The following is a 14,695-nucleotide window of genomic DNA, read 5'->3' on the forward strand; positions in this document are numbered from 1 at the left end:
GTCGCTGGATTTAGTTTGTCTGCTTATCCTGCTGCTTCCCTTGTTGATGCATTGGGTGACATTAATAATAAACATACACAGACCGGCTGTCAGTCATGATCAACAACACTGAGTCAATCACTGGCATAGGTGAAAGTTTTTGATAACATAGTCTTTATTCTTAAACAATCACTAACTTCATTCTGATTTTTATTATCAATGCATATTTTTTATTTCATCTCACAATTCATAATGCATATATGAGCGTGTTCCAATGCAGTGAAATCATCTGCAAACATAAAAATAATAAATTATACTTGATACCACATACAACCGAAGCCTTTGCTCACCCTTTCATACATCAATAAACCCACCAAAAGTGCACTCCGTTACTGCGTGGCTTTTTTTTTCATACCTCCTTGCTTGATTCATGTCTTTCTCAAATCCTCTGCTGTCAACAGTTGACATTGAGTACATCCAATTTCATGCATTGCTTTAAGTCCACATGTATCTCATTTGCACCAATATAAACCTCTATAAAAAAGATACCTATATATGCTGGTCTTGCCTGTTGACTTTCAGCGTCACATCTAATATACTGTATGTATCACTGTTATGCTGTAGGTGCTGTGGAAGTTGAACTAATCTACCGTTAGCTCTTGCAGGTAACTTGCACCAGCTATGGATCCGGGGCCCCCTTAGGTGGAAAGACCTTCCCAGATCCATGATGATATATCACTGCGATTTGCTCTGTGCAACTGAATGTGTGCTATTTACTGTACATACCACCAACCTAGCATACAATTTCCAACCAGATATAGGAGAGATCTACAAACTCTCACTAAAATACTGATCAAAATGTTGCATAAAAAAGTTTTTGGACCTATTCTCCCCAGATTTGAGACAATCTTTTCATTTCAGTCAAAATCAAACGCAGCCTACATTAACTTTTACTCTCATGCGACGTTCATGCTTCGTCTCACCTCCTATAATCCCTTTTTTCCCCCAACCTTCCTAACCTGGCTAGACTTAGCTGTACACTGTCCTTAATGATAAAAACACAATCGACCTCCTCAAACTACCACACCGGTGGCCAGGCTTTGTGCAACGGGTGCTGGACAACGAGCGGTCAGCCTTTACGTCTGGCCCCATTCACGGAACAATTGTAGGACTTCCTGAGTTAGACAAACTAATTGGGGATTAGGAATGAGTTATGCAGCGTACACAGCGTGCGCGGTGTACCAGTCAATTCACCTTGTTTATACGGCCCTGTCAGCATGTTGATTTATGAAAGAGAAGCTTTCCTTCACAATGCAGAAAATGGCTCATTTCATGGGTCACAAAACCAGGAGGGACAGAGACTGTATGGGTTACCATGTCAGAGAAAACAAATGGTGATGTGCTGTCACTGGGATGGTAAGACATCGTTCCTTGAACCTGGTGAAATCCAGATGAACTGGCTCCTCAATGAGGCGATCTGCTTCCATTGTGACGGGAAAGCCCTAATGATTGTGACCTTACATTAAAAATGTCAACAGGCCGAGTTAGTGGATTGTTAAACAGTCAGGCAGTCAGACTGGTGTTGCTAATGCTTTCACAATAAAACGGAAATCATACAACTAGTTGACACAACTCTTCACCGCCAGGCCTGCTAGAACAACGTCCATCCTTTCTCTCGCTTAGAACAGAACAGCACAAGTCTTTTGATCGAGGATTAATCCATGATTTTGTCCATATAGTTCAAAAGCATGAATACTGACATATAGTTATAATTGGTATAGCTGTTGTGATAGCTTAGCTAACAGCAGAGAAGTGGGGGGGGGGGGGGGGTCTGTGTTTTTTGAGGTGGCAAATGTGAAGTGACCGTTTTTGGCCATGGCTCATAGTGCTAATGCTGGTCTTTATTTACCTCTCAGCTTTTGGAGAGAATACTGGGTTTTTTGCCATTTTACACAAGTTTGGACATCTCTTTACCTAAAACCTAATAACCCTTGCGAACATTAAGAGCATATTGAAGCTATATCAAAACACTTTCCCTTTGTTTCAGACTCTGACCTGCTTACTCAACTTCCTGTGTCCGTCTTACCTTCTGACAAACACCTCGGACCACAGACACGTGTTGTCAGTTCGTTATTGGTATTATTTAGAGACATACTAGACTGCTCTCTATTATATTGCTTGTATCAGCCCTGTCCTGTCACAGTAGGACGACATAGGGGTTCATGTGAGTGTTTCAAAGAGCCCTATCAGTCCTATTATAGTCTCAATAGTCTAACTTACAATACACACCTGAGTAAATTACATCCCATCACCCAAAGCACTTTGAGTCCAACACAGAGAACTATCAAATACATTCAGTCTTACCCTCACACCAGAGCAGGTAGTGTGACAGTGCATTCAAGATCAAACTGTGAGAGAAGAAACATGGGAGAAATTGAAAAAAAAAAGAAGATTATTTCGTCTCCAAACAAACAAACGCTAGAACAACTGTGACAGTAACTGGGATGATAAGAGAAACTGATTAGTAGTGATGGTGATACAGTTATTAATGATAGCAATAACACAATAAAGCGCATGAGAGTGCAACAGCATTTAGAAAAAAACAAACTCAATGTATGAAAATTGAACATGTATTAAAGCTTGTTTTTCACAGCATAAATTGGAAATGATAGATATTTGTATTTGTGTGAAGAGAGACCACCATTCCTATGTTTGTTTATCACAGCTTTTTCTCTTTTTTTGCATAAAATGTTGGTCAAGTCCTGATTGAAAATATTTTTTTTTCATATATATATATCCTCTGGTTTCATATTAATTCATCTAAAAGGTTTTCACAGGCAAGAGTTCAGTTTTTTGTTGTTTGTCGTCTTGGGTGTACAGTAGTAGCTCCTCCGTTGTAATCACCACGCCCTCTTTCGTTTCAGAGGGGATGGTGGTATGTATTTTGGGGGACGGTGTGTTTTCCTGTGGCCCCTCCCCCTGAGTCAGGATGAGGCCACTCCCCCAGCTGGAAGCCCCTCCCCTCGCTGCTATGTGGAGTCCTGATTGACAGCTTTCCCTCCGTTCATGGTGGGAGTCCCTGAGCTCTTTCTGGATCGGTGCTTGTCCTCTATCTCATGCAGTGACGGCTCCCTGTACATACAAACTGCAGTGGAGATGTAAAAGAGAGCAAAGGAGAACGAAGGAGAGAAGAGGAGAGGAGGGGCGGGGCACAGAAAGGGGACAATGGAGAGCAGATTGAAGAGATGGATGTGCAGACAGAGACAAGGTCAAGTGTGAGGCTGGAGGGACAATTATACCAGGCTGGGAGGGATAAGACAGGAAATTAGGGCAATGTCAGCACTTTTTTTTAATCACATTGCTTGACAAGTTCTCATGATAATATCTATGTGTTGTCAAACATGTTAGAGGTGATATTCAAAAATAAGCACACAACAGCTAGAGAAATATACTTAGGTAATGTGTTTTTTCACTCTTGTGTGTATTAAATATGAATGCCACGGTCAAGAGAGTGCTATCTTAGCTTAGTATAAAGACTGGAAACAAGTAGAAACAGTTAGCCTGATTTGTCTGGAAGTGTACTAATTAAAGGGACAACGAGGAGTTTCTCCATCGTCAGAACGAAAAATTCCGCGACAATAAAAAAGTCTTATATTAATGTGGATGAATCTACGTTACCCACACTTGTTAATGGGCCCATTTTCGGTAAATATATCGTTTTGTCTCTATCGTTATTTTGTTATTATTAGTGGTGGCGGAAATGCTGGGCGAGCCAACCAGCGTTTCCTTACTTTCGGTTTCGAGGTGAGTCATGAGAATAACACCGCCGAATCGCCGTTTATGGTCGGAACTACGACAGTATCTGATCGTCTTCGAACCTCTGACTTTCATTGTTGATGAATGAAAACATGAGTCCTTCTTGCGCCGGTCAAAGAATTTCACGGTGCGCGCGGAGGCTCATAAATGTAGTGTTTAGCGTAGCGTTTCGCTTTTCCAAAACTCCTCGTTGTCCCTTTAACACTATGTAAAGTTTGTTTGATGTATGGCAACCAGCAACATTTTGTATTTCTTCCTACTGGTACGGCAATCACAGATAATCTATAACAGTTCATTCACATCATTATTACAGATGTAATCTTTCCATTATAATAGACAATAATAAAATTAATAGGACTTTAATAAAAACATGAGTTATCACAGAAAACACAATTACAAGCTGTTCTCTTGTACCTTCAATGGGCCTGGGCACAAAGTGTGATGAGGGCTTAGTCTTCTTGACCCGATTGCCCTTCATGACTTGCCCCTCCTTGGTGAGGCCAAGGAACCAGGCTCGGCCCGACTCCTGCTGACGGTACACAGTGGACGAGTAGATCACATAGTAATTCTCGAATACGGACTCCTTGAACTTACACTCCGGTGTGAACATCTCCTGCAAACAAGTTAAGGGACAGATACAAATGTTAAGAAAATGCATACAGTAGATATAAAAACAAACAATGCACACAGAAAATTAATTTGCATCTACATAAATATCAAAGACACTTGCAGAAATAGCCAGCAACAAAACAGATGGAGGATTTTAATAAAATCTCTTTAAGGAAAAAAAAAAAGCTGTGTCGGTTTCACTCTGCCAACATTGGCTTCCATCACTAGCATGTGTACATTGCCAAGGTCAGTAAACATACTGTATTCATACACACACACACCCTTGGAATCTGAATAATGAGACTGATAGTCTTATTAGAATAATGGCGAACAATGGAAGATTTTTATCTCTGGGCTTCATTATCAAAGCAGTAAGTCAAGGAGAAAGCCAAGGGGACACCCGGGAGGTGGAGAGGAATGACAGGAAAAATGGAAAGATCCAGATACTGGATACACTGTCGGGACCGAGAGCAGTGCCAGATTATTGCCATGACAATGCAAGAGAGGAAACAATGTTCTTGGCTCTCTAACGCATTACAGATCTAAGCTGCAGTAATTTGGGTGTTAAATTTTAATGGAGATAATAGTGTCACTGAGTTCCAAGAAGGCAGGGAAATGTACGTTTTTAGTTTTGCAGAAAAAAATCTAGACTTGATAATGAAGCAGGTGATATTATCAACACGCAATGACAAGGTGGGCGCCAAACCTCATCACCCTTACCCCTTGTCCCTGAATGCCTCCTGTCTGCAAAGATGCAGAATTAAAACCTAACACCAGTCAGTTTGAAGGACAGGGAAGTCGTGTGTGTCCAAAATGGGTGCAGATGATGCAGAACAGCTGGCTTGGTGGATGCTGGGTTGTCTCATTTTAGGCAGGTTGTGCAAGCGTGCATCTGTACTGTGTGTGTGTTTGGGAGTCTGTGCTGTATTTCATACATTAATATCTCCAGCAAGGTTCTGTGCCCTTTTAAGGTTGTCCAATTGACTGACAGCCCAATTCTGCTTCCTGCTGGAGGTGACTGTTTACGTGTTTGGTTGTGTGTGTGTGCGTGTGCGTGTGTGTGTGTGTGTGTGTGTGTGTGTGTGTGTGTGTGTGAAAGAGAGAGAGAGAGAGAGAGAGAGAGAGAGAGAGAGAGAGAGAGAGAGAGAGAGAGAGAAACTGGAAGTGACTTTAAAATAGTGAAGTATAGAGGGATTATAGAAGGTTGGGTCACCCATCACAGAAATAAAAAAAAAATCTTTGTTTTGCTATCAAGCATTGTAGATAGTTTTGATTTGATTTAACAAGGTCTTGAGATTTCTATCACTCCATTAAAATGGAAATGAATTGAATTTTGCTTGTGATGCTTGAAGCAATAAAAATTTGCATTTAAAGTTTTTGTAACAGTGTCTTCCCAGGAAATAAAAAGGAAACATTTATTTCTGTGGACAATCTTCAACTTTTTACATTCTACTGAAAAAACATATTATTCATGAAAACTGTTCACAGTGGGGTCTGTGGATGTTACAAACTAAGGGTGTCATTGAAAAAAAAAAAAAAACGTTTTTGTTGCAATCTTTTAAATTACAACTGGGGCAGCTTTAGGGGAAAAACTGAACCGCAAACTTCCCTGATATGTCATCAGTGTGTGAATGTGTGTGTAGGTTAGGAAAATGTTTTAAGTGCTACACAACTGAATGTGACTGAGTACTGTAATAAGACCTGAAAAGCACTAAATAAATGCAGTCCATTTAAATTTTCTTTAAAGCTGTGAGCAGGTTGTATTTGGCTTAATAAGCCCAATTTATCTACATTGCTAGATGTCTGATTGAGGGAGATGAAGAAACGGTAAAACATGCTGGTAGGCAAGCTGGCAGCGCAAGATTAACATTATACCACCTTGTACAACCTAATGGTAAACCTGTTATTCACTCATACATACACACTCTCCAGACACATTAATTTGGAGACACACCTGACAAATTGAGGCCTAGAATTGAGATTGTCTTGTGCTTAACTTGGTGGGGAGACACCACCACCACCACTGAGAGAAATATCTGGCTCTTTATAGCTGCTAGAAATTTCAGTATATTCACCATCTTGTTGGCAGGTAGGCTTGCACACTCTGGATTTATCAGAGCTTTTACACCGAAAACAGCAGCCCACTGTGGCTGGACACAAAGTTGATGAGAGCACTGACACCAAAAACAAAAACAGAACAGTTGTGGGTCATAAAACTCTCGTCCCTGCAGGCCAGTGCAACAGAGGGTAACTGTGGTCAGGTCAAATAAAAATGAGGTCAAATAAAATCATCATATTTAATATTAAAGGTCCAGTGTGTAAAATGGGGGTAAAACCGTGATATCTAGCGTTCAGATTCTAGATTGCGCTCACTTGCTCGCACTCACCCCTCACATCGGCAAAGTGACGGTGGCCTCCGAGGACAAAAAAACAATTTCTGCTGTTTCCTACTCCTTCGTATTTCCTTATGCCTTCTTCTTCATTAGTTTGTTGCTGCTGATCGGTGATACTCTCTAAAGCAAGACCCTTGCTATATGTAGAAAAGAATAATTGTAAGGCTACTGTAACCAAACAAATTTCATTTTACAGCGATTATACACTCATACAAATATATTAATGGGTAGTATATTCAGATTTTGCCAATAAAGCTTGCCAATTATTACACACTGGACCTTTAAGTCCACTAAAGTGGATGTTGTAGGGTCTCTGTTGTGATTCATAGCTCTGTGAGGATGAGATCAAACCACTGACTCCGTCACGGCAGGATGTTCCACATCTTTCTTTTTGCTTCGGCCGTATGTTTCAGATTGCTGTCCTGCTGAATGACGAAATGTCATCTTATGACTTTCGACACATCTGGCTAAATCTGAGCACACACTCTGCTCCGGCTTACCCCTGCATTCATCCCGCTGCTTCCTCAGCAGTGAAATCATCAATAAATGCCAGTGTGCCAGCTCCATACTGTACATGCCCAGACCATTATAAAACCACCACCAAGTTTGACAGATGAGGCAGTGGCTTTGGGTCATGAGCTGTTCCTTCCATCATTTTGATTGAAGTTGAATTTTGTTTCATCGGTCCATAAAGCTTCAACACAGAACTCCACTAGTTTGTGTTAGTGTGTTTGTGAACTGCTGCCTGGCCTCTCTGTTTTTGAGGTTTACCAGTGGTTTGCATCTTGTGGTGAGTACTTTGAGGTTAGGGTTATGAGGTCTTCTCTTGATTGTTGACAGGGAAACATATCCGCCTACATCCTGGGAGCATGCTTGACTTGTTAATTGCTGTTTTCTTCACTATGCAAATGATTTTCTGCTCCCTGGTCAACCAGCTCTGGTTTTACTGTGAACCAATGTTTCTTTTTTACAACTGATCATTTTTGCAAACCAACTACCAGTGATATCTCTCTGATAGGTTTTTGCTTTTATGGAGCCTCATTAGCATCTTTTCCAATATCATGGCCTCCTCTTTTCTCCTCATACAGACAGACAAATCCACCTAAATAAAGCGGCACCTGACAACCGCCTCAATAAACTGACTGGCACGGAAATGTAGTTTCAATTATTTTCTCTCAAACTGAATGTACTAAAGCTCAAAGCCTAAGGAACAAAAATGTGTAACTGTCCAAATAGACATGGTCTGGACTCAAACCTGCTGTAGGTTTGTTGCACAGTACACATCATTTATATCTTTTTTTTTCATCCGTTATTCATCAAAAGTTTCAGCTTAAACTCACCCCAGTCGACACTAATGCTGTTTTAAGAGAATGTGTATCTGTGTCTTTGCTTGCGCTCTGTGCCACAGTTCAGAAAAATGAGTCATATTGTGTGTGTGTGTGTATGACTGCTCATTTATGAGACCCAGCAGTGCATAGCAGGCAGTGTAAAGGACTCAGAGAAGGTGAGGTCACATGGCTGGCAGTGTGGAAACGTCTCGCTGGTCAGCAGGAGAGAGGACAAGCTTTGTGGAGAGCCGGTGTTGGAGTTTATCTGGGCCTGCTGACACACTGTCAAGCAGCAGACATCTCTCCCTCTGTGGGGGCGCCGAGGGTCACGTTGAGCCTGTCTGGCCGGGTGTGTGTGTGTGTGTGTGTGTGTGTGTGTGTGTGTGTGTGTGTGTGTGTGTGTGTGTGTGTGTGTGTGTGTGTGTGTGTGTGTGTGTGTGTGTGTGTGTGTGTGTGTGAACATATGTGTTTGAGTGGGAAGGGGGGAAGACAGTGATACATTACACACCAGCAGGCTTTGTCCCCTCTTCATCTGTATCAGGTCAAACACACGCACACACACGTATACACGCGTACGCGCCCACACACCACAACACGTAAGTGCTCTCTACACTCCTACCCTTCACAATCAGCCACTTTTGCTTTGCCGACAGTAGAATCCCCTCCAAATTCATCCTCAAGGACGACACTCTGTTACTGTCTATGAGGAGGCTCGGGGCAGTTTGGAAATCACCCCGGCTGTAGCTTGGGAGTGATAGGGGTGGAATGTAAGTGACTTTGAAGTCTTTGACGAAGTACCTTGTTTGTGGATGACTGAGTGGAAATATGAGGTGGGGAGACGGGGTCGGCGCTTCTTGTGATTAATGGGAACTCCTTAATGGACACGCGTGAACCACAGAACCACACAGGGAACACAATGGACAGAAACTCACATTTGCACATACAGTACGTACACAAAGTCAATGCAACACACATCCACATTAAAAATGCACGTCAACAGGTTTGCCCTGTCACTTCCTCTGCCACAGGAATACACAATCAGCTTAAGTTGTTTTCGCCAGAAAACAAGGAAGATTAAAAAAGAAAAAAAAGAAGATGTGCCATGCTTCAAGACTAGCAGGCTGTGCTGATGGTAAACTGATCACAAGGACACTTATTTATATTCTGTGGTGACTTGAAGGAGAAAAGTGAAGGACTTGTTAGCGAAACCGGGCACGTGAGACGGCTCACACGCCACCATAAGTGTCTCAGTGGGGAGCTGAAGAAGAGTAAACACGAAGGTCCACACGAGACCCGCTGAACACACACCATGGCAGAGCGGGGGAGAATATAAATGTTTTAACTGGTTTTAACACCAAAGAATTCACAGACATTTTTTATACAATTCTGCAAGCTGAGTTTACAAGCACTCCCACTGCCAGGTGGATGTGATTGAACAGGCGTAGATCTACGACAAAATAAAGCACTGAAAGGCTGTGATTTGATGACCCGTTTCCAAGTCCGCAAGCTTGCGCAGACACGCATTCAAGTGATGCAACACAAAGGTCTGTTGCATGAATATAAATATGTAGTGAATGCAGCTGAAGGAGACAAGGAGAACAGGTGAAACAAGCTGCAGAGGGGAGCATCTAACTATTCAAGAGACATCAGCTTCTAGCTAAAATAGCACATCAAATCAGCCACTGGCAGCTCTTTCAATAAATGGCCATCAAAGGGAGGATATACAGTATGAGAGGCTTTTCCACTTATGAATAGTTGTGTAGTATTGTGTTAAACCCGAAAGAAGCATAACAATGCACTGGCTACAACTGATAATAAACAACTATGACAGCAGATATAAAATTAAAGTAAATGATGCAGGGATATTTTTTTTTTATAAGAATTGGCTTAACAAACAGTTACTGAGGAAGAAAATGTGTTAAACACATTCATTAAGCCTCGGCAACAGACTGTACATTTTGGAAACAAAAAAACCAAACAATCAATGATAATGGAAATAATGGAATTCATTCAATCAGGGGACTTTGTATATTATGAACCTGTTGGCCAACACGACTCATAGTTCACAATGGGTTCACAGAAATTGAGTTATTATGGGTTTGAATTCCCTGTCAGTCATTATTTGTAATAGTGTGTGTCATCTGCTGCTCTGGATTACAAGGTATCTTAATCCTGGGGCCTGTTGCCACACAGTGTCAAACACAACAAACAACAACAACGACAACGACATAAATACAAGATCACATTGTATAGTCAGACAGATATGAATGAGGCGATGTGCATTTGTGTGCTTGAGGAGGGCGGAGGTGGGGTGCAGGTGTAGGAAGTGTTAGATGAAACATGAAGCAAGAGAGCAAGATGTAATGGATATAAAACTGGGTTGCCAACAGAACTGGGTTGAACGCATCCTGAATCCAAATCAGCTACTGGCTCCATCTGAGGAGGGAGCAGCTCTCTGGCTCTGCATTAAGGAGCCCCGCTGCTGCCGACAGGCGACTTTGGACAAAGATGCACAGGATATGGGGAGGACCTCCATTTAAATATGGGCCTGAGCCACTGGTTTATATGTGAGAGATTTGGCCTCAGTGAGAATCCCAGCCCTGCCGTGGAACTCCCGGGGAGCTCATTATTATTCTGGGAGAGATTCAGGTCGGGGATTGTCTAGACATTACTTAAACCGCAAATTCTTGTTCTCACTTTTTCAATCTCTGTCCTTTCCTTTCCTTTCCTTTTTCTCTGTCTCTGTCCTTCTTTAAAATTGCGAGAGCGGACATTGATGGCTAATGGCTCAAATCCAGTCACATACAAACTCTACTTTTTTTGAATCATTTCCTGTCTCTCCTTAATTTCTCTTTATTCCCTCATTAGACTGTCAGCACATACATACCATTGTACTATAGTGCCAAAGCAATTAATCAAATTTAAAATGTCGTCTGACAGAGAATTATTCATCAAAAATTTTGATAATTTATAAATTTCTGAGGTCATTCATCAAACATCGGCTGTTAAGGCGACATCTTGGCCTTTGCAAATAGGCGTTTTTATCATTTTTTGACATTTTATAGACTTAATGAAGTGACAAACCGAATAAATTATCTATTAGTCGCAGCCCCGATGCACATAATGTGTCCGTGTCTGATTCAACCGCACAATAAGTCATGAGGACTGACTGAAAAAAGATCAAGAGACTGTAAGGGGGTGGGGGGGGGGGGGGGGGGGGGCAGAGAGAAACTACTCACAAACGCCCATCATCATTTGTCACTCAGAAAATCTGAAGCTCTCCATGACCTTCCACACCAGCACTCCCTCTCTCACTCTCCCCCCAAGGTGTTTTGTGAGACTTGTACTGTGACACGTTATTTTTTTTCTGTGACATAAATAAGATGCTGTAAAATTAACAGATAGATAGATAGATAGATAGATAGATAGATAGATAGATAGATAGATAGATAGATAGATAGATAGATAGATAGATAGATAGATAGATAGATAGATAGATAGATAGATAGATAGATAGCAAAGTGAGAGAGGTAAAATGGAGAGATAGAACAGTGGTTACTGCTGTGCACTAAACTAGGTCATATTGAGAAGTGTTATAAATAATGGAAGGGAACTCTTCATTGTAGATGCTCAGCCCCCACGCACTTCATTGCTAAACACTCCACACAAGCATTATCACCCCGCTCACCCATGGCTACCATCAGCTTCCAATCAGCAACAGGCTCAGGCTGTGAGCTCTGCTCCAGGCAAGACAAGCCAACCAGCAAACAGCACATATACAACCCCATACGTGTCCCAACCACTTCATTGATCAGCCCGCAACATTAAAGTGAACACTAAAAATGATCTAGAGTACCCGACACGCAGATGAAAGAGAGGGAGAGAGGCTTCACAAAGTTGCAGCAGTTGCCAGCGTCTCGTCTCAAACGCGCAGAAGATAAAACTTGTCGCATTCCTTCGCTAACAAGACAGTGCAAAGAAGCAGAAAGAGGAGAGAGAGGAGCAGAAACGGGAGAGTAGGAGAGACAGGCGAGGTATTCCTCAGTAATTATCTCACGGGGGGATGGGGGTGGGGAGTGAGGGGGTGCATCTCTGTTCTCACATGCAAGGAAGAAGAAACAAGGTGACCAAACAAGCCAGTAAGAAATGCTTTATATTGGAGAGGCAAGTTTAACTGAGACCTTGACTGAGACTGAGAGGGAAACAAGGGCGGAGCAAATGAGAGATGGAGGCTGGGGAAAAAAAAGATAAAGACCTGGATGAATAGCAATAAAAGTAAATGTGAGTAAATATGAGGAATGAAACTGAAGGACTTATTTTATAGCCGTGATTGCACCACAAGAGCTCTCATAAAAGAGTGAATAAAGAGCAGAAATGTTTGCTTTACTGTCCTCCTGAAGCTCTTTAAGGAGTTATCACACTTTCTATCATGTATGGAATTAGTATTTCTACATTAAACGGGTAAATAATGGGGGAAATTGAGAGCAAACCGAATGGTCCATGTGTTAATTCAGCCTCTTTATGAGCGTCTCTCCGTGGTTTAGAAATGTCCCTGTGACGCTGTCTATACCATCCGCGTTCTGCTTAGCGATGCATGCTAATTTCCCAAGCTCCACATCCGAGAATCTGGCGCGTCCTGCTTATGGCCGAAGAGAGCGTCCACTTGGTACTTTTAATTAAAACGGCCTTTCAGCTGTTACTGCAAAAAGTGCCTTGCCCTCACACCTCCGTCTCCTCTTCCTCCTGCCATCCACCTTGTCCACCTGTGATAAAAAGGTCAGAAATCTGTTCATTCGCCCATAAAAATGAAGATTAAAATGACAGGTTGAGAGTCATGTTTGCAAAGCCGAGAGCTGCCGTTTGACACCGAGGTACTGAATCACTTGTAATTAATAATGATCATGTACTCTGCAAATTATGATTTCATCAAGGGTGTTTGTGTGGGCGTGGGTGGTGGGGGTCATTCAGTACCCCCAACTTTGATACAATTTCATAAATTAAAGGATTGCTGTCTGGGCATGATTAAAGTGTAATTAGATGTAGATAAGTGGGTGGGGGTTTATTATAAGGCCCAAAGCAGGGCAGTGAATTGTGGGCTTGTTTATGAGCCTTTAGTTATGAATGAACGTCTACCTGGATGAGTCACAACAGCCTGCGCATTTATCGTACGTCCTTCTCTCTGAACTTGTGGGTGCTCACAGATCTGTCCAGGCACTGAGTTGTGCTCAGGTTGTACTGAGCAAAAACGCTTGTTCCTTTTAAAATAATGGCACTGAATTTACAGGACTCGGCAATTATTCAGGTGTACATTTGTAAAAACATAAATACATCATGTGCATGGTTTATCAGATCTATTTCAGAAATGTTCTCCCACCTCCACCGCAGTAAAGCGGCTCCCTTATCAATAAATGTAAGTTGCAATAAAGCAGACCTTGGCTTCGCTGTGTCCTTCGTTTTATGAGTATTTTGAGAACAACAACCAAAAAAAAAAAGTTCAATGGGCGGTTTGTGAATTCAAGCTTCCTGCCAGTCATTCATTATGGCTGTCTGCCGATCAGACCGCCATCGCCAAGTCCCTCAGCAAGCAAAGGTCTGTGGGTAATGCTCCCCTCCCATCCTCCTATTTCCTCAGTAACAACGAATCCGTGAGACTGGAGGTTATATAATCACGCCAACTAGGGATATCCTCCTGTTTCTATATCTCCGTATATGCCCCCACCCTATTTCTCTAGCCTGCCGTCTCCCTCTTTTTCTCTCTCTCTCTCTCTCTCTCTCTCTCTCTCACACACACACACACACACACACACACACACACACACACACACACACACACACACACACACACACACACACACACACACACACACACACACACACACACACACACTCTCTCTCTCTCTCTCTCTCTCTCTCTCTCTCTCTCTCTCTCTCTCTCTTCCTCAGTCTGCAACTCATTTCCACAAACATTCTCCGGAAACATGTCTTCATCCTCAATGCAAAAGCTAAGTCTTAATGTTTTCTCCAACTGACATCCATAACCGTGTCCACCCCCACCCCTGCCTCTGCTACCCACACCAGCCTTTATGCTTCTCACATCTTACACTGCAAATAAAATATCCATCTTCACACCATTTACTCCCCCACTTTTTTTCTTACCGACAGTATTACAGCTGATGTTGTCAGATGTGTTTTGTGCACATGTGTTGGACTTAGATGAACATTTGGCTCATATTACGTAAAAAAAAAAAAGTTCAAATTAATTCCTGAACATAGACCTTCAAAAGTCGTTCACAGCTCATATTTCATTGATATAAAAAGGACATTTTTCTGCTGTGTTGTATCCTTTCATGACAGCAGGAATCCTGGGATAGAAGTCCGGATGAAAGTTGAACAAAGCAACATCACTCACATCAAACGAGAGTGAAATTCTGTGGACTTTCTGTTTATAGCTGCTACATAATGAGCCTCCTTTAGTAGCCAGTAAAAGAAGAACAATTTTAAAAAAATGGCTGAGCACTGAACTTGATGTCAAATTAAATGTAAAACATGCACGGTGCTGCTTCAACAACA

The 14,695-nt window shown here is 42.0% G+C and overlaps 1 protein-coding gene across 2 annotated transcripts in view; it reads right to left on the reverse strand.

Moving 5' to 3' along the window:
- Window positions 1–217: 217 nt before the first annotated feature.
- The window catches only part of fgf12a (fibroblast growth factor 12a), a 38,563-nt gene continuing 24,085 nt past the window's right edge, over window positions 218–14,695 (reverse strand). For both annotated transcript variants that reach the window (XM_083992263.1, XM_083992264.1), the window contains exons 4-5: window positions 4,210–4,408; window positions 218–3,124 (exon numbers count right to left, since the gene is read on the reverse strand). In XM_083992263.1, the coding sequence (XP_083848389.1) occupies window positions 3,009–3,124; window positions 4,210–4,408 (315 nt within the window). In that variant the 3' untranslated portion in view covers window positions 218–3,008. The remainder of the gene's footprint in view (window positions 3,125–4,209; window positions 4,409–14,695) is intronic.

Source organism: Trachurus trachurus (assembly GCF_905171665.1).
Source record: "Trachurus trachurus genome assembly, chromosome: 17".
NCBI lineage: Eukaryota > Metazoa > Chordata > Actinopteri > Carangiformes > Carangidae > Trachurus > Trachurus trachurus.